Consider the following 21,998-nt stretch of genomic DNA (forward strand, 5'->3'; position numbering starts at 1 on the left):
CGGGAGGTCGACCGGGACCGGGACCTAGCACCGGCTCGGTACCGGGAGGTCGACCGGGGAGCTGAGCACCGAGGCGAACGGCTCCTAGAGTCTCGGTGCCGGTGGTAAGAGGAGCCAGACCGGGACCATGCAGATGTTGACTGGCGCTGCGAGTGCGACCGGTACCGCCGAGGAGATCGGTGCCTGGACTCCGGAGACGGCGCTCTCAGCATTGGCTTGCCTCTGGAGGTCACCTGCCCCGGGGGTACCGGGGGTTGAGGCTGCGATGGCTCAGTGAGCGCTATCAAGTCCCGTGCCGAGGCGAAGGTCTCCGGCGTAGATGGGACTAACAGCTCGACCCCCGATCTCAAGGGGGAGCTAGGAGGGGCCGGACTCGACGGACCTTCCGGGTCCGGAGTCGACAGCAGCCCTGCAGGCGGTGCCGCGGCCAAGGTAGGTGCCAGGCGCTCCACTCGAGCCTGCAGAGATGGTGTTGCAGACGTCGAGGGTCTTGGATCGGGTCCCGGTGCCGGGGATGGACGGTGCCGGGGAGTCTTGCCGGTGCCGGTGCGGTCCGGTGCCGGAGTAGAGGTGGCCTGTTGTGCTGCCGGTACCGGAGTCAGTGCCGCTTCCATTAGGAGAGCGCGGAGTCTTTGATCCCTCTCCTTCTTTGTGCGAGGCTTAAAGGCCTTGCAGATACGACACTTCTCAGTGATGTGCGATTCCCCCAGGCACTTAAGGCACGCGTCGTGGGGATCGCTAGTCAGCATCGGCTTCTTGCATGCCGAGCACTGCTTGAAGCCCAGCGAACCAGGCATGAGCCCAGTGCCGGGCACCGGGAAGGGCAACGGCCCACTCCGCGAATAAGTTCTATAACTATATACAATAGACAACTAACTACTATACTACCTTAAACTGTTTTTGAAACTATTTACAACTACAACTACTAACAGTATACAAAGGAGAGCTAGGGACATGGAGGACAGCAAGCTGCACTCCACAGTTCCAGCAACCGACACGGCGGTAAGAAGGAACTAAGGAGCGGGTGGGCCGGCAGGGGTATATATCAAGTGCCATAGTGGCGCCACTCTAGGGGGCGACCTGCCGGCCCACTGGAGTTGCTAGGGTAAAAAAGTTTCCGGCAAACGTGCACGCGCGGCGCGCACACCTACCTGGAATGGATATGAGCAATCACTCGAAGAAGAAGGGGGGAGAAGGGTCACATATTGATGAGAGCAGCCCTGGCCTACTCTGAGTAGCTCTGAAACCTCCCACTGGTCAGCCAGGCTGTCACAAAACAGGGCTCAAAGACTCCCTCAGACATAGCAAGAGAGACAACTTAGGGTATGTCTATACTACCCGCCGGATCAGCGGGAGGTGATCGATCTATCGGGGATCGATGTATCGCGTCTCGTCTAGACGCAACACATCGATCCCCGAACGCGCTCCCCGTCGACTCCGGAATTCCACCAGGGCGAGAGGTGGAAGCGGAGTTGATGGGGAGCGGCGGCCGTCGATCCCGCGCTGCGACGACGCGAAGTAAGTCAATCTAAGTCGATCTAAGATAGCATAGCTGAAGTCAACGTATTCTCGTAGTTGAAGTTGCGTATCTTAGATCAATCCTCACCCAGTGTAGACCAGGCCTATTATACCACCTTAATGTAGCTTTAAGGTGATCAAATAAAGAAAGGCCATCCAGAAGGGGTCTCTCTCTCTGATCTAGGGGTATGGCTACATTTGACATTTCAAAGCGCTGCCGCGGCAGCGCTTTGAAGCGTGAGTGTGGTCGAAGCGCCAGCGCTGGGAGAGAGCTCTCCCAGCGCTGCACGTAAACCACATCCCTTAGAGGTGTAGTTTGCAGCGCTGGGAGCCGCGCTCCCAGCGCTGCGGCACTGATTACACTGAGGCTTTACAGCGCTGCATCTTGCAGCGCTCAGGGGGGTGTTTTTTCACACCCCTGAGCGTGAAAGTTGCAGCGCTGTAAAGTGCCAGTGTAGCCATGGCCCTAGGAAGGTGTACTCAGCCATTACCCTGCTCCCATTCGAGTCAGTGGGAAAACTCCCATGATTACAACAACAGAATCAGAGTTGGGCCCACACTGAGCAGTTATGTAGACTTATTTTTCAACATTTCTGAGGACGCTCGTGAAGCTGGAGGGGAGGAAATGCTGATGCAGCAGGGTGTTCGTGTGTTAGATAATCAGTAGATTTTGCTACAACTCAAGGCCCTGGGTGCTCTGCAGCAAGCTCAAGTCCAGGAAAAGGCTTCCAGTTTTGCTGTGATGAGCTAATGCTGAATTCTGAAGCAAGTTCACTTAGGGGGAAAAAAACAGCCAAAATCCAGACTTTTGGGAAGTTTAATACAGCCAGTGCATTGTCCCATTTCAGCAGGCCACAGGTGTTTGAACTGACAGTACATAGTTGTGCTAGAAAAGTGCCAAGCAGAAGCCAGAATGTTAGACAACAGGGCAGGGCACATGTTGGGAATGTATGGGAAGCAGTGGAGACTTTTACTAGTACATAAGGATTACAGCTTTTACCCTCTTTCCTGTGTGAACAGGTACATAGTTAACCTGACCTCTTACTTCACTGCAGCAAGCATTGACAGCAGCATCTGCTCTACTGTATCCAACAGCAATGGAACAACATGTTAGCTGAATGACCAGCAGCAAAGTAGTGCATGCCGTCCTCTGGGTTACCATTAGGTTCCAGAGTCAACACATCATAGAGATGAATGGAGCAGTTTGTGCAGCTCAGATCTACTGTTTCAGGCTGCCTATCTGCAAACTCACGCAGACCACCCAGTGCTGAGTCACACTTGGAATGTTTGCTCTGCAACTGTCAGGGCTAGAAGAAACTAAATGAAAGTTTAGGGTCCAATCAGCAGCTTGGTCCTTGGGAGACGGCAGCTTTCCAAGAGGCAGAAATAAAAATACAATACAATAGAATCACAGCATCTTGTAACGAAACACCCCCGATGATCTCTGCAGACAGATCGATATGCCCCATACTGCCTGTGCACGACTAGGAGTACTGTAATTCTTTAAACATTTAGGAGTACAGTAATCCAGATGCCCAGGGAGCCTGTACAAGAATGACATCACATCCTTCCCTGCACAGAAGGGCAGGGGAACGCAAGAGGACGCTGCAGCATGGTGGTAGGTCGTTTTAGAGGAGGATCTGCACTCACAATGATTCAGTGGGCTCAGACCCTGTGACTGTGCAGGGACCATGGAGGGGTCACAAGACAGCCCTACAAGGGGCTGAGGCTGTGCTCCCTGCAGAGCTCCCCACAAAAGCCTGATGACACAGAGTGTGGTGGAGATGGGAGTGAGCATCACCTTTACCCACTGGTTATTTTTACAGGATGGACTAACTGCAGCTGCCTCTACCCGGCACTCACTCCTGCCAGCGTAACTAGGTAAGATGCTGACTGCCCAAAAACAGGGTATGTGTAGATACTGTGTCTCTTCTCTTTGATCGAGGGCCTCGTGTTAGAGCCATTACAGTGACCAGAAACAAATATTCTGTACACACAGCACACATGTGGCACTGCTCCATTGCAGTTGCTCGGACAGCTGGGGCATCCGAATGGGCTTGTTGCTTCAACAGACACTTCCTCCATTGTAATCACTACAGACCCAGCTCTGCCATCCTTCCAGGAGGGAAACATTGCACTCTGAGCTGCCCCTTGGATCAGTGGTGCTACTCATGCAGGGAGCCAGCACTTGAGGTCAGTGTGTGCGGCAGAATCGGGCCCTCGCAGATCGTAAGTGTCTCTGACATGCGTCTTTGCCTATGGCATCACAGGGCAGCTGGCTGCTCTTCATGAAAGCTGCCTGGGAGGCTTGCCTCATGGCCTGGACAACACAGCAGAGGTGAAGCCAAAGAAGAAAAAGACAAGTTCAGGGCTTTGAGATGCCAATAAAAGCAAAAAGCGACGTTCGCCCCTTTCTTCAGGCATGCCCCTTTAATGATGCGTCCGCACTGCCAGGAGATCAAAGGCACTGCAGAGCTCCTGAAGTGCTGAAAAGCCTTGATCACAAAAACTCAGCTCCTACACATGGCTATTCCCAGCCCAGCCAGCTCTCCCTTGCCCTTCTCTGAGCACATGCATGAAGATCTTCCTAAACTGCACCCCAAGTTTCTCTTCACCTTCTCCCACCCACCTGTTTCCCTGCCTCTCCAGCTTCCCCCAATCTGGGTTAACCTATCTTCCCCCATGCTGCTCCATTTGTCTCTCCCTATCCACGGTATTGCGAAGGCTCTAATGCGGTGGTACTGAGCGCCTGGCCCATGGCTATATACCAAGTCTGAGGATTTTCATTCATTCTGTTACTAGAGCAGAGACTGATCTTACCAACTCTCCCGTAACTAAACAGCAACTGACCAGAAAAAAATATATTGCCTCTGAGCTGACACCAAACATGGGAAGTTTCAGCTCAAAAAAAAGAGAAAGTTTTTGAGGATGAGAAAACACCAGGATTATTATGGAAGTCTGGATGTAAAGTTAATGAGGGCCTTTTAACTAGGACTTTGTCTACACTAAAGGGAAGTGTTAACCTAAACTACGCAATTTGAGTTACGTGAATAGTGTAACTCAAATCGACGTGGCTTAGATCGACTTATTACAGGGTCCTCACTATGCAATGTCGACGGGAGATGCTCTCCCATCGACTCCCCTTACTCTTCTCAGGAGAGCAATCGGCGGTCGATTTAGCGGGTCTTCACTAGACCCGCTAAATCGACCACTGATGCATCAATCACCGCAGCATCGATCCTCTGGTAAGTTAGGCAAGCCCTAGAGCTTTCGATGTCATTATGCAGGAAGAGCTACAACACTGAGACATGTAGGATTTCAAAGGGTGTCAAATCAGGCCCTTCACTACTAATTGTCTTGAACATTTTGAATTCGTTAAGATTTTTGCTTCTGCCGTTCATACTAATTTTCAGGTGAAGTGATTTGCTGAGCAGCGTGCAATTAAGTGTTGCCTCTCAGGATAGTCTAACTGCCTACCCACTTATAGCGGCAATCAGTGCTTGAAGAGAGATTTTGATATTTCAAGAGAGATGGAAAAAAGGCAAGAGACTGTAAAATGCCAAGCAACTGTGGTTTGAAAAGCAGCTATTAAAGCAAGTGCATTACAGCCTCCCAAAGCATTCTTGCTTAATCTGTGTCTTTCAGCTTGCAAGTTCTCATGGCAAGGACCGTGTCTGTATTTGTGCTAAGTGACTGTAAAAATAATCTTTTTGTATCCAGAAATACACTCCTGCCTGCACGCACATCAAAGAGATGAAGTTATGGTGTTTTCATAGAATGCTTAGTTGCATCACAATCCAAAGTCCGTAGCCCTTGAAAAATGTTTCCACCTACAGTCTCCAGGATTCACATATCAAGAAGCCCACAGTGTAATACAGTGTCCCTGTCAGGGCCAAACACAGGAGGTGTCAGTAACAAGATTAGCAGGGATCCAGATTTGTTGCAAACAGTAGACATTGAAGAGGCACTGGGTCTGGAATTTTCAAAGGAAAATAAAGGAGTCTGGTATCCAGCTCCCACTGGAATTCACTCAGGTTCTTTTGAAAAATGCAGCAGAACTGCACAGCAACACTGTTCATCTTCAGTCTAGTTATTGTAGCTCACTCACAGTGCAGCCTGATACAACAGCAATTGTAAAATGGGAAAACTGGCTAGGTGGTAGTACTACTGAAAAGGATCTGAGGGTTGGAGTGGATCACAAATTGAATAGGTGACAATGTGAGGCAATTGTGAAAAAGACTAAAATCATTCTGAGGTGAATTAACAGGAGTGTCATTTGTAAGAGAAGGGAGCTAACTGTTCTGCTCTACTTGGCAATTGTGAGGTTTCAGCAGGAGCAGTGTGTCCACTTCTGGGTGCTACATGCTAGGAAAGATGCAGATACACTGGAGAGAGTCCAGAGGAGAGCAACAAAAACGATATAAGGTTTAGAAACCCTGATTTATGACAAAAGGTTTAAAAAACACAACTAGGCATGTTTAGTTGTGAGAAAAGAAGACTGAGGAGAGACCTGATAACAGTCTTCAAATAAGTTAAGAGCTGTTATAAAGAGGTTGGTGATCAATTGTTCTCCGTTTCCACAGAACATAGAACAAGTAGTAATGGGCTTAATCTGCAGCAAAGGAGATTTAGATTAGGAAATCTAACTATAAAGGGTAGCTAAACTCTGGAATAAACTTCCAAGAGAGGCAGTGGAATTCCCATCGTTGGAGGTTTAGAAGAACTGGTTTGACAAACACCTGTCAGGGATGGTGTAAGTTTACTTGGTCCTGCCTCAGCACCCCTGGGGGCAGGACCTGACATCTTGAAGTCCATTCCAGCCTTACATTTCTATGAGTAACCTGACATAAGGGTGAACGCAAGTCAAACTGCACGTTATGCATCCTGCCATGACGTTTCAGTGACTTACTCTGTACATGTGTGCACATATATATACACCTTATGTAAAACACACACTGGAGACAGTAAGTTTATTGAGAGGGAAAGGAGGCAGAATTTAGCATGGATTTGAGGGCAGTAATATTCTGAAGTGTAACAGTTGATTACATCATAAACTACATTGCTAAAGAACACTTTTGTTTATTCTACATATGCCAGCAAAATAATTGGAAAAATACTTACAGCAGCCATTGAATTTAGCTGATCAATGTAAAACTCAGGCCAGCTAGTGGCTCCTTTATTTTCTTCCTGGTCCTGAAAACAAAAAGAAACTCATCAGGAGAAACAAGGTTTACTTTCCCCATCCTTTTACAATAGCCATGTATGAAGACTGAACACACAGCACACAATACTTCCACTACACCAGTCAAAGTTTGATTTCTGTCAGACTAGATCATGATGGTCCTTTCTGGCCTTAAAGTCTATGAGATTTCCTACATTCTGAGCCCACCATCCCAAGCATTCTGATCTAGGTATATTATTTGGTCTTTTTAACCAAAAGCTCTATGGGGCAATGTCTTTATATGCAATCCGTGTTACAATGTCTGCTTTTAACTAAACACTTCCCGATTTAAGTGTGGCAATCTCCCGGTTCCAAGGTCCTTAGAGAACAACTCAAACTCTAAACCCAGATCTCCCAGTAGTAGCACTTTAAAATTTCCTCCGTTGAAAGTTTTTGACTACATAGCTTTGCTGAATGCAGTGAGGCTGCTTTTGATGTCAGGGCTGCCCAGAGGATTCAGGGGGCCCGGGGCAAAGCAATTTCGGGGGCCCCTTCCATAAAAAAAAGTTGCAATACTATAGAATACTATATTCTAGTGGGAGCCACTGTGGGGCCCGGGGCAAATTGCCCCACTTGTCCCTCCACCCCGGGCAGCCCTGTTTGACGTAGTTTGCTACAACTCACACAGAATAAATAAACTGGATATAAACCATCTCAGCCTGGGGGGTTATGATTTCTCCACAGATATTAGAGGCAATGACAATTCAAATTACACTCTTTCAGGGGCTTTTGACTTTTTTCACACCACAGTTCCATACTCCATCAGTTGCAAGACGTCATCCTCAGATGTGCTGCAGGCATCTTAGTCCCCTGGTGTGGAGGATGGTGTAGGGGGCACACCAGGCTTAGCCAGAAGTAATGAGCGTGTAGAAAAAGGCTCATAACATTCCTCATTTAAACAACTGCTGACTCCTGCCTTTGGGTTCAGTCTTGAGAGGCTGGAAACCATTGCGCTACGCTGCATGATTTAGAGTCCAGCTCTCTAGGCTGGAGATTATGACATGCTGCTGAGTGGAATAAACCAGATAGCTTTTCAGGCTCTCCAGTGTCCTTGTACATGAGTGACTTGAAGAGATCAAATTTACACTGGTGACATGGCATAGCAAGGAAGAATGTGAGGCAGGAAAATGAAGCTGCTTACAGGTTCAGTAACATGCTCTCACGCTAACAGTTTCTCAGTGACAGATGCTTCCAGATTTTTCCCCCCTTCTTTCGAGACCCGCAAAACGCTCTCCACACATCTGAAAGTTCACTCTTGATTCTCAAAGCAACAATCTGGATAGTCTCCTGTTATAGAAAGTTATACGGCATGAGGAGGTATAGTATGCACACACAGGCCAAACAGACGCTGCTAACTGAAAATCTCCGATCAAGGGCTCGAGAGAGACATGTACACCTGAAGTGCAGCCACAGGGACACTATTAGAAGAACAAACTGTTATCAGAGTATTTGAAACACACCAGATTCCATGAAACCAGTCCCTTATAGCAACAGAGTTATGCTGGACTGACTGACTGACAAGGCTAGACAGAGCACGTATTTCTGGGAATGATTACAGCAACGTTCCTAACACAAAAACCCATGTTTCGCTGTCGTTAGGCTGTGGCTTGGAATTACAAAAGCAATTCAAGCTGTGGCTCTCTGAAATTTTGTTGACTCATCCTGGTACACCCAGTTACTACAACACACAAGGCCAACCCCTAAATAAGCAACCCCGCTTCGGCTGCCGGCAGGGATTTGAACCCAAGACCTCTCACATTCAAAGCACGAGGCTCTAGCCCTTGTGCTAAAACACTAGCTCATGTACCTGGCAGGGGCAATATATTTGTTACCCTCTTATGTGGGCCTGCCACTAGAGGGGGACAAAGACCTACACTGTCCTCCTACAAGACCCTTCCCCAGCCCATACACATCCATCCTTGAAAATACCAGGGTGTTTCGCTCACTGATGTGGGACCGCAAAGATAACATTTTGTTTGAGGCTGGCTTCAGAAATGCTTTGTTTCCCCTGCCAAGACAGAACTACTGTTCAATTCTATAGGCGGTTTCCCACATAGCCAGACAGATTTAAAGGGACAAAATTAGTATTTTTGCTCCTAGGCTTAAATCTGGATGTTACTTTAAAACAAAAACAAACAAAAAATCAAACTTTTTTCCCATAGCTGAGCTATTTGGACCTAAGAAATATAAGAATTTGTAACAGAAATCTTGATTCAGCTCTAATTCTAGCCTTGAGAACTGCATTGATAACAGAAATGCCAGGCAGTCATATTGTCAACATTGTTTGGAGTGAGGTTTTTTTGGGAGGATGGAGGAGTGAAGGCAGGGATGGCACAGAGATTATCTGTCCAAGAGTCAGTGTCTAGGATCACACAGACAAGAAGAAAAAATTCTTGCCAGTTCAAGTGACCCTTGACATGAGTAGGTGGATGCAAGCTTTAATTGCACGTTTCCCTGTAGAAACATCCAGCATGCAGCGAGCCTGCTGCTGGTGCATAAGAAACATCAGATTACTTTGTAAGAGAGCTAAGTCTGTAAACGAACCTGTTTCCCTCACTTACAAGGCTGGTGAATTCACGGTCAGTTCCCCAGCTCCCCTAGGGAGGGAAGGGAGCACCAGCTGTCTCACACCAGCAGTGTATATTACCAAACGATCCAACAGTAAAATTAGGTCAGTCCCAGAGAAAACCGTTAGCTTGTGCTAATGGCTCGCAGCCAAGAATCAGTATTAGAATCCACAGAGAAACAATTACATTTTGTATAACCCCCATACCTCCCTCCCCCCACAAGCTTACAACTAAATACAATGACAAAAGTCCCATAGTACATTTTTCTTTTAAAAGACTTGCAGTTTATGTTCTGCTTTGAAAAGTAAGAGAAAACCAAAGTTTGTATTCATAGGTTGATTGAGTTTAAGGCAAGAAGAGACCATTGTGATCATCTAGTGAGACCTTCTGCATAATACACAGGCCATACAAGTTTATCCAGTTATTCTTGTTTTAACCCTATAACTTTGTTTGAGATAGAGCAACTCTTTTAGGACTTTTATAACATGAAAAATAATCTATTGGCTTCTCTGCTCCATGGACCTGAGCATTTTATAAAGAAACTCCCTAACTTTTCCCATGTGTTAATAAGTAACATCTGCATCAGATACATTTCGCCATCTTGGTCAACACGCTGTTTCTGATGGGATTCCCTAATGCCAACAATACAGCATGCCAATAACTAGCACAAGCACTCCAGATCTGACCCCACTGGTTTAAAAGCCTCTGAACTGTTGGGCCCTGGAGAGCTAAGGTAGCAGCAGCCTCTTCAGAACAATTGTTTTTCCTATTTTGTTAGTGATAAGTCAGACATACTTGCTATGGAACAATGACTTGATTTTCCCTGAGGTGCTCAGTACCCTCGATTCACATTGAAGTCAAGGAGCTGGGGGTTCAGCTTCTCAAGAAATCATCCAACAAGTTTTTAAAGGACTGGCAGCATCAGGACATCTTGGGTGTTCTGACATAAGAATCTCTTCACTACCTCACTGACTTCAGGGTTCTGATTAGAGCTTGTTAGAGCATTTCCACATCCCACCCTCTCCTCTGAAAACTCAAAATTTTCTGGGTGAAGTCAAAAAGCAACACAACCACAGTCTCAAGTCAGTGAGGGAAGACTGTGCATCATGGGAGATGTAGTCCCACTGGGGATCCCATCCCATTCAAGAGAAAGGGAGCAAAAGGCATCCAAACTACAAATCCCATGAGGCACATAGTGTTTTAATACTGAAATGCTGCTAACAAAACTGGTCAGATCCATGAGGAGGGCAAATTCTAGACTCGAGTTCTCCATCAAAAAGGCTTTGCCTCCAGCAGCCCAACTTCTCCAGCCCCACCAATGATTTACATCCAACGACCATTAGCAACAGCTTTCCAGCTGATCTCAGTGACAAAAAGACTTGAGACCAACCCATTCCTTGCAATGAGAGAGTTACAGACGGAAATGGAATGTGGTTTTCAGGCTAGCTCCTCTGGCTACACTTTCCAGAGTCGACACCCAATGAGAAGATGCCCCTAATGACAAGAGTATATGTGTTTTTCCTCCATCCACATGCACAAAGCAATTTAATGGCAGGTAACCATACACTAGCAAATGCAGTTCTGATTCCTGAAGCAATAGGATCGGCCTCCAGGCTGAGTGCTTTCAATGAGTTCCAGAACTTGCCCTGGTTTTCTAGGCAATTTAGCTCTCAGCACTTTCAAGGCCATTGACCAGAGATGCTCCCACAATAATACAAATCGCTTCCTGTGCAGAATTGTAGCAGCTTCTTTCCTATAAAAGGTGCCCTGGCAAATTTCTGCACAGGCCATCAACTCTTCCCACCCAGTCATTAACCCTTAGGAAACTCCCAGTGCCTCTAGCTTCCACAGCTTAGTTTAAAGACATTTAACTAGATGGATTTAGAATCAACAGCCCAGACACCTTCATACCGCCAAGACTGAGGCGCAAATAAAGATTTCAATCACTTCCACAAATCTGCACCCCCATCTGCTTCAATGTCTTTACTGGGGGAGAGTGGCTGGGCCTGGGGTATATATTGTTCCTCTGTGGCTGTATTTACTTCTCCAGTGACCTAAGGTTTGGTGGACAAACGCAGCCAGGACATGCTGCTGAGTGTGACTCTGCGCCTGCTGAAAGGGTGGAAGAAGAGGACACCACTAAAAGCCAGAGCTTTGGGATCTGCCACCTCTGCAGGCAGGCCCTGTGCCCTTTCTTTTCTGGGGTGGGAGATAAACCATAGTCTCCAGATGCAGAGAGAGAGATCTTCACGGGGACATGCTCACAGAGAGAGTCTCCCCTCACCACCCCTTCCTATGAGTGTTGAGCTGGCTTGGTGGTAAAGAGGTCAAGTTGATTTTTCTATTCAGTGGCTGCATTAACATAGGGTATGTCTACATCTACAATTTTGCAGTGCTGGTTGTTACAGCTGTATTAGTACAGCTGTATAGGGCCAGCGCTGCAGAGTGGCCACACTTACAGCAACCAGCGCTGCAAGTGGTGTTAGATGTGGCCACACTGCAGCACTGTTGGGCGGCTTCAAGGGGGGTTCGGGGAACGCGAGAGCAAACCGGGTAAGGAGACCAGCTTCCCCGCGGTTTGCTCTCGTGTTCCTCGAACCCCCCTGCAAACCGCAGGGAAGGAGACCTGCTTGCACAGGGATTCGGGGAACGCGAGAACAAACCGGGGAAGGAGACCAGCTTCCCCGCGGTTTGCTCTCGCGTTCCCCGAACCCCCTGCAAACCGCAAGGAAGGAGACCTGCTTGCACGGGGGTTCGGGGAACGCGAGAGCAAACCGCAGGGAAGGAGAACTGCTTGCTCGGGGGTTCGGGGAACGCGAGAGCAAACCAGGGAAGGAGACCAGCTTCCCCGCGGTTTGCTCTCGCGTTCCCCGGACCCCCCTGCAAACCGCAGGGAAAGAGACCTGCTTGAAGGAGAGGCTTCCTCAGGTATGCTAGGATACCTGCTTATTCCACGGAGGTCAAGAAAAGCGCTGGTAAGTGTCTACACTTGATTACCAGCGCTGGATCACCAGTGCTGGATCCTCTACACCCGAGACAAAACGGGAGTACGGCCAGTGCTGCAAACAGGGAGTTGCAGCGCTGGTGATGCCCTGCAGATGTGTACACCTCCTAAGTGCAGCGCTGTAACCCCCTCACCAGCGCTGCAACTTTGTGATGTAGACAAGCCCTAAATCTCTACCCTAGGGAAATCCTGCCATTGATATAAACCTGTCTGCAAGCCTCAGCTCCCATAGACATCAGGAAGTTTAAGAGAAAGAGCCACTTTTCTAACTGAGGAAACCTTATGTGGACCCTCCCCATCTTCTGCTTTAGTTAGGGCGTTTTCCTACCCCCTCACCCATGAGTACCAGGGGGTTTTATTCCATGACCGAGTCACCTCCGCCTGACATTTTACACCCATTAGGGAATAAACAGACTGGAGACTTTTTATGAAGTTAGAAGAAAAATGTGTGTCATGGCAAGACTAGTGCAAAATCTAATGAACGTCAAGCAACTTGTGTTGTTTTACAGAGCCTGTGTCTATGTGGATGGCTCTAAAGTCACTGATATTTATGCCATCTCAATAAGCTTACCTTGGCTGCCAAAGCTCAGAAATGCTAAGCTCCATGTCACTGCTCCATTCAGAACATGCATGTTCAATTCCAGGAAGAGAAAGCAGGAACGCTTTGCTTAGATCAACATTTTTAATTTTTTTTAATTCCCCTGTAACGTGCAAGAACCTATCAGCCTTCATGCAAAACAGGACTGCTTTGGTCTTATACCAATATGGCTTTAAAGGAAATGTTAATCGTTCAGCTGCATTTACCACAGAATGTAATACAAAAATGAAGACAGATACACACAGAGTACAACCTAACTTTACAACACAGCTACAACAGTAAGGCCTGTAAAACTCAAGTGTCTGTGCAGTGTTAGCAAAATACAAGAAGTGCAATCTTTTGAAATGCTGCTGAGAACCACACATTGCTGTTAAAAAATGCTATTAACCAAGAAGCGTTGCAGAGGATAAACTCAAGCCTTTCTCGCTGTCCTTCCTCTCCATTAAATACAGCATTTATATATTTATTACTACAATTTACTTGTATTGCAGTAGCACAGAGAGGTCCTAACCAAGATTGTGCTTGGTGCTGTACAGACAGATGGTGAGAGACAGTCCCTGTCCCCAAAGAATTTACAAGCTCAGACAAGATAGACCAAAGGTGGGGAAAAAAACAGAAGCCCAAAGAGAAGTGACTTGCCAAAGGTCACCAAGCAGGTCAGTGGCAAGTCCCAGTTTAATGCCATATCCTCTAGGCCACATTGCCTTGCACTGAGCTTTTCTGAAACCCTCTCCCTTTTACCTCCTGCCTTTACAATGAACTTACTGTAAAAACTCATCTTGAGTGACGGCAGCAAATTGTGGGGGAAACCCCCCCAGAGACAGAAAATGTCTCTTTTGGAAAACAAACGCAGTGCTGTAATATATCAAAATAATCCTGGGGTTGTTAGAGCTGCCAGTCTTCGGTACATCTTTGGCCACATTCATGACTACGCATTAAAACTGACGGCTGCCAAAAACTGGTTTGACCGACTGAAATGATCACTGCAGAGGAGAGGTTTCCATGACTGTCAAGGAAATTTAACACCTACTGTTTTAGCCCAGGAATGTTATTCATCTCCCAGTGGGATCCAGGCAAGGTTGTACTGCTATGAGGGCTATTTACTGACCATTTATCGAGAGTTTAAAGTGAGGCAACTTAGAACTTCTAATATTCACTGAAAGCACAGAGTTTACACACTTTCCCTGGATCACTAAATTAGCTCGTCCACTAAAACAGGCAATAGCAACCTATTCAGATCCCCAAATTTAGCATCCATGAAAAGAACTGATTGTTTAGATGGCACTGGGCAGCACCCAGAGGTTAGTGTTTGGAAGTTAACTCATCAGTAGTACACAATGTTCTGAACTTATTAGCAGTAACTTACGTATGCAAGAAAACTGCAAGACATCAACACAGATAACTAGTGAAACCGGGGCATCAATTTTTTAAGGCCCAACCTGGACACTTTAAAGAAGTCTGATTTTTCAGAAGGCGCTCCTCCTTCAGCCTCAGGGAGCCAGATCCTCAGAAGGTGTCACAAGCTGGACCCCTAAAAGATCGACGCATTGAGAATCGCTTGTCACTTTGGAAAAATCTTAGCCCTGAGTTCATCCCTGGTGATATGACTGGGCTGAAGCAGAAGTGTGAGTTATTCACCCAGCATGGTGGTCAGCTGAGGCGCTTTCTTCAAACCCAAACAGACACAAGGGGAAGACAGAAAAGGAAAATGAAAGGACAAACAAAATGACTCCTTCAGGGTTGGCTGGATTGGCTGTTGTCAGGGGCAACCAAGGTCCTGTGTGTAGGGCCTGCCCTAGGTGTTTTCCTGCCCCAGGGCAGAAAATGTTTTTGGTGCTCCACCCCCTCCAACTTGGCATCCCCTGGATGCTATTTGGTGCCTTCTGGAAGCTGGCACGCTGAACGCCTGCCCTAAGGCTGGTCCTATCTGCCTGGTGGGAGTGGACAGGATTGCTCTTTGGCATCTCCGTCCTCCTCTCACAGAGACCTCAGTGGAGAGTTGTGGATGCCTGTGCCTCTTCCTGATGAGCTGTCAGGCATGGGGTCCTGAAGGGCACCATTCTGCCACCCCCCCACCATCCCCCCATTTAACGGGTAGGTGGGGGCTCGTAAGGAGTCGTGGGTTTTCAGCACGCCGATGGCACCCAGTCGGAGGTCTCCAGCTCATCCAACCCTTGGACAAAGCAGTGCAGCACTGAGGCCACGCCGGGGGCTGATAGGGGGCATGGATAAGACCAAGCTATCTGAAACTCAACCCAAATGAGACTGAGAGGATGTTGGCTGTGCTGGGGGGAGCAGCTGGAGGGAACGTCGATCCTTTTGACTGAGGGAGTACATCTGCCAGTTACTAGGCAACGCAACTTCAGGCGCCCGGCTGCTGTTGGATGATCACATGACAGCAGCGACCCACACAGCAACTTACCATCTGCATCTGGCTAGGTGTATGCAGCCTTCCCTTTCAGCCTCAGACTGAGCGCCTGTTCTCCATGCTTGTCTTACCTCGAGATTAGACTGCTGCAATGTGCTCCACAGAGGGCAGCTCCGCACAATCATTTGGAGACAGCAGCTGTAGCAGTCTCACTGGGAGCTTATGACACTGGTGCACCGGGATCTGCACTGGCTGCCTGTTGCTCTGCAGGTGGAGTTATAGGTTGTAACCAACACTTTAAAAGCCCTAAATGGCCTGGGACTGGCCTGCCTGGGGGAAATGACCTCTCTCCCCTAGCCATACTGCTGCAGCCAGCTGTGGTGCCCAAAAGCTGGACCCCTGTCATTGTAAAAGAGAGAGTGGTATCTGGCAGGGGAATCTCGGTGAGGGTTCTGGGACTGTGGAATTTGCCCTCATGCCCCCCACCCCCTTCAGTCCACAACCTTCTGAATTTCCAGGCCCGCTTCATTACTGCATGATGAACGATGCTCTCCCCTATGCTGGTGTAATTCCAGTTAAGTCAGTAGAGCTGCAACCACTTTACATCAGCGTCAGACAAGATCAGAATGAGACCCTGGCTTCACGTTCAACGACTTGAATTCAGAAGATCTGGGTTCCGTTATTAGCTACAGATTTGCTGCATGACCTTGAGCAAACCACTTGAGCTCTCTGACTCCCTCCGCCCTCCATCATCTGTAAAACGGGATCAGTACTTCCCAAGCTCACAGAGATGTTGTGAGGTTAAATTCAGAACTGTTAGTGAGACGCTCAGTTAAAACAATGATGAAGGCCACAGAAAAATATCTAAACAAACCCACCCTACGGTAGGGCACGTGATCACTAGCATATATTTGCACAGGCCACATTAGCTGTAGCATCCTTGTTTGGCGGCATACCACAACCCCTGGCGTTCAGATACACGCAGACCCTGCTTTGCATGATGGATGGAGGGCTGACAAACAGGCTACCTCCAGAGCCTTTTGCGAAGTGTGGTGGAGCAAGAAGTCCTTCTGCCTTTGGAGGGACTGGGTGTGTCCTCAATGCTTTGTAAGTGGGTTCAGGCCTATGCACAAAAAGTTCTTCTTCCAGAGACCATGTGTCTAACAGGTCAGTTGACAGCAAGTCCCTCTTGCCAAGATACTTTTGAATCTCACAACTAAAGTCAAAAAGCCATGAAATTCTTGGAGGTAAAGTTAGAATCTTGTTGCCGACTCACTGAGCAATACGCTTCAGTGTTCACTTCAATGACACATCAAACACAGCATTCCTATGGGGAGCCAGCAGAATTTGCTTAATATAGAGCAAAAATAAAACGTTTGCTATAATAAAAGAGCTGCCTCCTCTTATCTGCACAAGCTAAGTGACATTAGCATTTCAAGGGAGTGCAAAATGTAAGTGAGCTAAACAGCTACGTCCTGTTCATGAGAAAAATCATTGTTTAAATATTAAGGAAATCACACCCCATTCGGCATATGCTAAATGCTTCTGCATCTGGTTGCACTGTCATTCATGCCTTCAGTTTAGAATTTTACACAGACAAATTTATGCCAATGATAATCCCTATAATAAGCACATCCATTCTCTCCCACATCCTTAGGATGGAAATGCAGGTTGTTTGCAAAAACGTAATCCTGTCTTGAGCTGTGTAGCTGCTGTGATTCATGGAGAAAATATTTGGGTGCTAATCAGCAAGAACAATCACTTCTCTAAAAAACATATCAGGGATAATACATATTTATGAATTTAAGCAAGAACCACCAAACATACGGCAACTTTTCATGGAGGAGAATGAATGCTTTATTGCTCATTCATAAGATTATTAAATCTGATCATCAAAAATTATTTGTAGGGCTGTCAAACAAAAGAATTAATCACGATTAATCCCAAGAGAAAAATATAATGGTGATTAATTGCAGTTTTGATCGCACTGTTAAACAACAGAATACCATTTATTTAAATATTTTAGAGGTTTTCTACAATTTTCAAACACATTGATTTCAATTACAACACAGAATACAAGTGTACAATGCTCACTTTATATTATTGTTATCTTCTTTACAGTGCAAATATTTGTAAAAAAATAGTATTTTTCAATTCACCTCATACATGTACTGTAGTGAAGTCTCTTTATTGTAAAAGTGCAACTTACAAATGTAGACTATTTTTTTTTTTTTACATAACAGCGCTCAAAACCAAAAACAATGTAAAACTAGAGCCTACAAGTCCACTCAGTCCTACTTCTTGTTCAGCCATTCGCTAAGACAAACAAGTTTCTTTACATTTATGGGAGAGAATGCTGCTGGCTTCTTATTTACAATGTCACCTGTAAGTGAGAACAGGCATTCGCATGGCTCTGTTGTAGCTGGTGTTGCAAGCCATTTACATGCGAGATATGATAAACATCTGTATGCCCCTTCATGCTTCAATCATCATTCTAGGGGACCTGCTTTCCATGCTGACAAGGTCTGCTCAGTAACAATCCAATCCAAAGCAGTGCAGACAGATGAACGTTCATTTTCATCAGCTGAGTCAGATGCCATTAACAGAGGATTGATCTCCTTTTTTGGTGGCTTGGGTTCTGTAGTTTTCGAATCTTTTAAGACTTCTGACAGCATGTTCTATACCTCATCCCTCTCAGATTCTGGATGGCACTTCAGATTCTTAAACCTTGGGTCGAGTGCTGTAGCTATCTTTAGAAATCTCATGTTGGTACCTTCTTCACCTTTTGTCAAATTTGCAGTGAAAGTGTTCTTAAATTGAACAGCATATGCTGGATCATCATCCAAGACTGCTATAACACGAAATACATGGCAGAATGCAGGTATATCTCGTGCTCCATGGTTTTACCTGCATTCACCCGCTACAACAGAGCCATGCGAATGCCTGTTCTCACTTTCAGGTGACATTGTAAATAAGAAGCCAGCAGCATTCTCTCCCATAAATGTAAACAAACTTGTTTGTCTTAGCGAATGGCTGAACAAGAAGTAGGACTGAGTGGACTTGTAGGCTCTAGTTTTACATTGTTTTGTTTTTGAGTGCGGGTATGTAAAACTTCAGAGCCTACAAGTCCACTCAGTCCTACTTCTTGTTCAGCCATTCACTAAGACAAACAAGTTTGTTTACATTTATGGAAGATAATGCTGCCCACTTATTTACAGTGTCACCTGAAAGTAAGAACAGGCGTTCGCATGGAACTTTTGTAGCTGGCATTGCAAGATACTTGCGTGCCAGATCTGCTAAACATTTGCATGTCCCCTTCATGCTTCGGCCACCGTTCCAGAGGATATGCTTCTATTTTGATGATGCTTGTTAAAAACATGTGTTAATTAAATTTGACTCAACTCCTTGGGGGAGAATTGTAAAACCATGGAGCATGAGACATACAATTCTCCCCCAAGGAGTTGAGTCAAATTTAATTACATGTTTTTAACAAGCATCATCAAAATAGAAGCATATCCTCTGGAACGGTGGCCGAAGCATGAAGGGGACATGCAAATGTTTAGCAGATCTGGCACGCAAGTATCTTGCAATGCCAGCTACAAAAGTCCCATGCGAACGCCTGTTCTTACTTTCAGGTGACACTGTAAATAAGTGGGCAGCATTATCTTCCATAAATGTAAACAAACTTGTTTGTCTTAGCGACTGGCTGAACAAGAAGTAGGACTGAGTGGACTTGTAGGCTCTAAAGTTTTACATAACTGCAACAAAACAAGGTAACAAAAAAATTGTAAGTTGCACTTTCATGACAAAGATTGCACTACAGTACTTGTAGCAGGTGAACTGAAAAATACTATTTCTTTATCCTCTTTACAGAGCAAATATTTAATAAAAAATAATATAAAGTGAGCACTGTGCACTTCGTATTCTGTGTTGTAACTGAAATCAACATATTTGAAAATCTAAAAAAATCCAAAAATATTTATAATAAATTTAAATGGGTAGTCTATTATTGTTTAACAATGCAATTAAAACTGCAATTAATCATGATTAATTTTTTAATCCAGTCAATTTGTTTTTAATTGCTTGAGTTAACTGTGATTGACAGTCCTAATTATTTGCAAAAAAAGTTACACTACTTAAGGAAACATGAGCTACTTTTTGCAACTGCTGTTAGAGCAGTCCCACTTACCATAGTTTGGAAGCTGAACTGGGCAGGAGGAGGAATTTAGGAGTAGAATACTAGTAAATCACAAGTGGCTGACAAAAGCCAAGGAGATTCAAGCAGTGCCTGATGCCAGGCTACTCTGAGAGACCATCACTTTCACTGGAAGTAAAAGGAGGTTTCTCCATGCCAAGTTGCACTATGTTTATTCAGGAGCGACTGATATCTCCTGCTTGAAGGCCAGTCCATCTCCTCCACCCTCACAAGCAAGGGTGTCTATAAAACCAACACACAAATGATTTCTTCTTCAAAACAAGTCTGTCACAATCAATGGCCCCGGTCACAATTCAAGTCCTGCTGGTCTGTATATTAACATTTGGATACACACACACACACACACAAATCTAAAATTGAGGGTATTTCTACTGTTGGGTCCTTTTAGCTCAGTCCCCACCTCTTACTAACTGATTGGGTAACTTTTAGGAAGATCAAAAGCCATTTTCTAAAGTGCTTCCACTTGCTCTCAGAACATAAGCAAAATGCCGAGTCACACACAGTGTGACTTTGCACAGACCACTACAAGAGGGCACGATTTGTTAAGAAGGGTCGGGAACTGCAAACCGCGGGTTATCAATGTGAGGGTCAAACCCATCCCTTTCCAGGAGACCCTGAAACTTTCTGTTGCCACATAGAATCATGGTATGGCAAAGGCTGCGAACCAATGCTTCAGGCTAATCCCAGAGGCAGTTTCAGTCATGTTCCTACAGTCACCGGACATGGAAGTCCAGAGGCTTCGACAGTAATTCCCATTTAGAGAGTGATGTTAGAAGTATCCCATATGATGTACACAGATGCACCCAGAACCACATCATCTTGAGTTCCAGTCACGTAGGACATCACAATCCAAGAAAGGCAGAGGCCTGATCAGTGCTCGTAGGGATGTCTTCACTGTAATCTTGGAGATGTGATACCGACAAGTCAGTACTTGGCATTCTCCTAGCTTAGTAGCGAAAATAAATTCAATGCCCTGCATCGTGTTGGGGGGCACTTCTACACTACTGTAACCATAGCAGGAACAAAGGTGACCCGGCATTTAACTGAGGTACAGATCACTTGCGGTCATTCAAGATACCATGGCTTCCTCCCTGCATGCCAGGAGGGGAGCACTCCTGGAATCCTGGTAGAATCCCATCCCAACAAGAGAGTCCATAACTAAATCCTGCCGACTAAACTTTCTCTTGGACTTGGCACCCTCCTTCACTTCCCACCCTACCCGGTCTCGCAGCTGGACTCCACGTCCTAAACCCTTACATGGCTGTATTTCAGGATCACATGAAGAGAGCCCAGTGCAGGCATGTGTATCTGTATTCTCACACACATACTCCAGGGGATCCTCAGGGATTGGGGGTGGGGAATACAGACCTCAGATATTATCACAATCCCCATTGTGGTTGCCTCATTTGACTTTCTATCTGGAGTCATTTGATTTTAATGGGGCTCCTCCCCTGCTGAATGGCAACGAGCAATTACCCTTCACTTGACCCCATTCCCCATCTGGCATTTTAGGCGTGGAGGGAAAAAAAGCAGAAGTTAAATGAGATGGTTTCCTGGGAGGCTCAGAGGATTCAGAACCTGAAACACAGCCACAGGGTTTGTCCTGTAGCATAGCAAAGCAATGATATCTAGAGAGACATAGCACGAGCTGTCTTATTTGGCCCTGAGGAAGTACAACATAGAAATATCGTACAGCCCCACAGGGATATCTGACACCTGAACTGTCACCCCCGTGATCACTGCCCCTTGCAACGAGCACTTAAAATTCCTTTACAGATGCATCATTTGGTTCCTAGCACTAATTCAACACTCCCAGGAGGAGGGCCACAGGAAAGATGCCAGAGCTGCTTAGCCTCACAAGCCTCAGCGTTTGAGATGGGCTAGCCTAATGTAACCACTAGATTCCTCCCTCCCTACTATGTCCTGGGCTTCCTCGCAGGAGGGACGGGGAATCCTATACAGGGCAACAGCAGCAAGCTGGAGAAAAAGGCAGAAATAAAAAGGGGAGGGTACAGGTGATCTCACTGCAGCGCCTCTTCCAGTGGCCAGCTGCTGTTTGGACAGATGTTACAACTTCCCCTCTGCACCTGTGGCTCCTCACAGCTGTGGGAAGTGTCGGAAGGGCTCAGCACAGCTTCCTGTCTTCTGCCGATGTGCATACAAGACAGGACACACGCCTGCACCCCAGGCTGAAAGGGAGATGGAAGTGCTGTTTGTGTCGGACTGAAAGGAAGTGGTGGGGCCAAAAGGTCTTTAGAGAGGAAAGCTGAACACCACAATAGGCACAACTTTTCACTTACAATTAACTTGTCGAATTATAAAGATTTCCCTTTTCTCAGCTCCCCCTTGGGCCCCCTTCTGCCGCCTCCCAGTTTAAAGACCCCTCTCAATTAAGTGCAGCAGAACCTCATTAATTCATGCTAACAACCAGGCAGACTCATCGCAGATCACTTAATACTGCCACGTGATGAGCATGGTACAGTAGAAGAACAAAGCCAATGCAGCA

At 46.3% G+C, this 21,998-nt stretch overlaps 1 protein-coding gene across 3 annotated transcripts in view; it reads right to left on the minus strand.

Annotated features, from left to right (window-relative positions):
• Positions 1-21,998, minus strand: part of DAAM1 (dishevelled associated activator of morphogenesis 1) — a 183,840-nt gene that overhangs the window by 59,129 nt on the left and 102,713 nt on the right. For all 3 annotated transcript variants that reach the window (XM_050952533.1, XM_050952534.1, XM_050952532.1), the window contains exon 4: positions 6,640-6,711. In XM_050952533.1, the coding sequence (XP_050808490.1) occupies positions 6,640-6,711 (72 nt within the window). The remainder of the gene's footprint in view (positions 1-6,639; positions 6,712-21,998) is intronic.

This window comes from Gopherus flavomarginatus, chromosome 5 (genome assembly GCF_025201925.1).
Source record: "Gopherus flavomarginatus isolate rGopFla2 chromosome 5, rGopFla2.mat.asm, whole genome shotgun sequence".
NCBI classification, from domain to species: domain Eukaryota; kingdom Metazoa; phylum Chordata; order Testudines; family Testudinidae; genus Gopherus; species Gopherus flavomarginatus.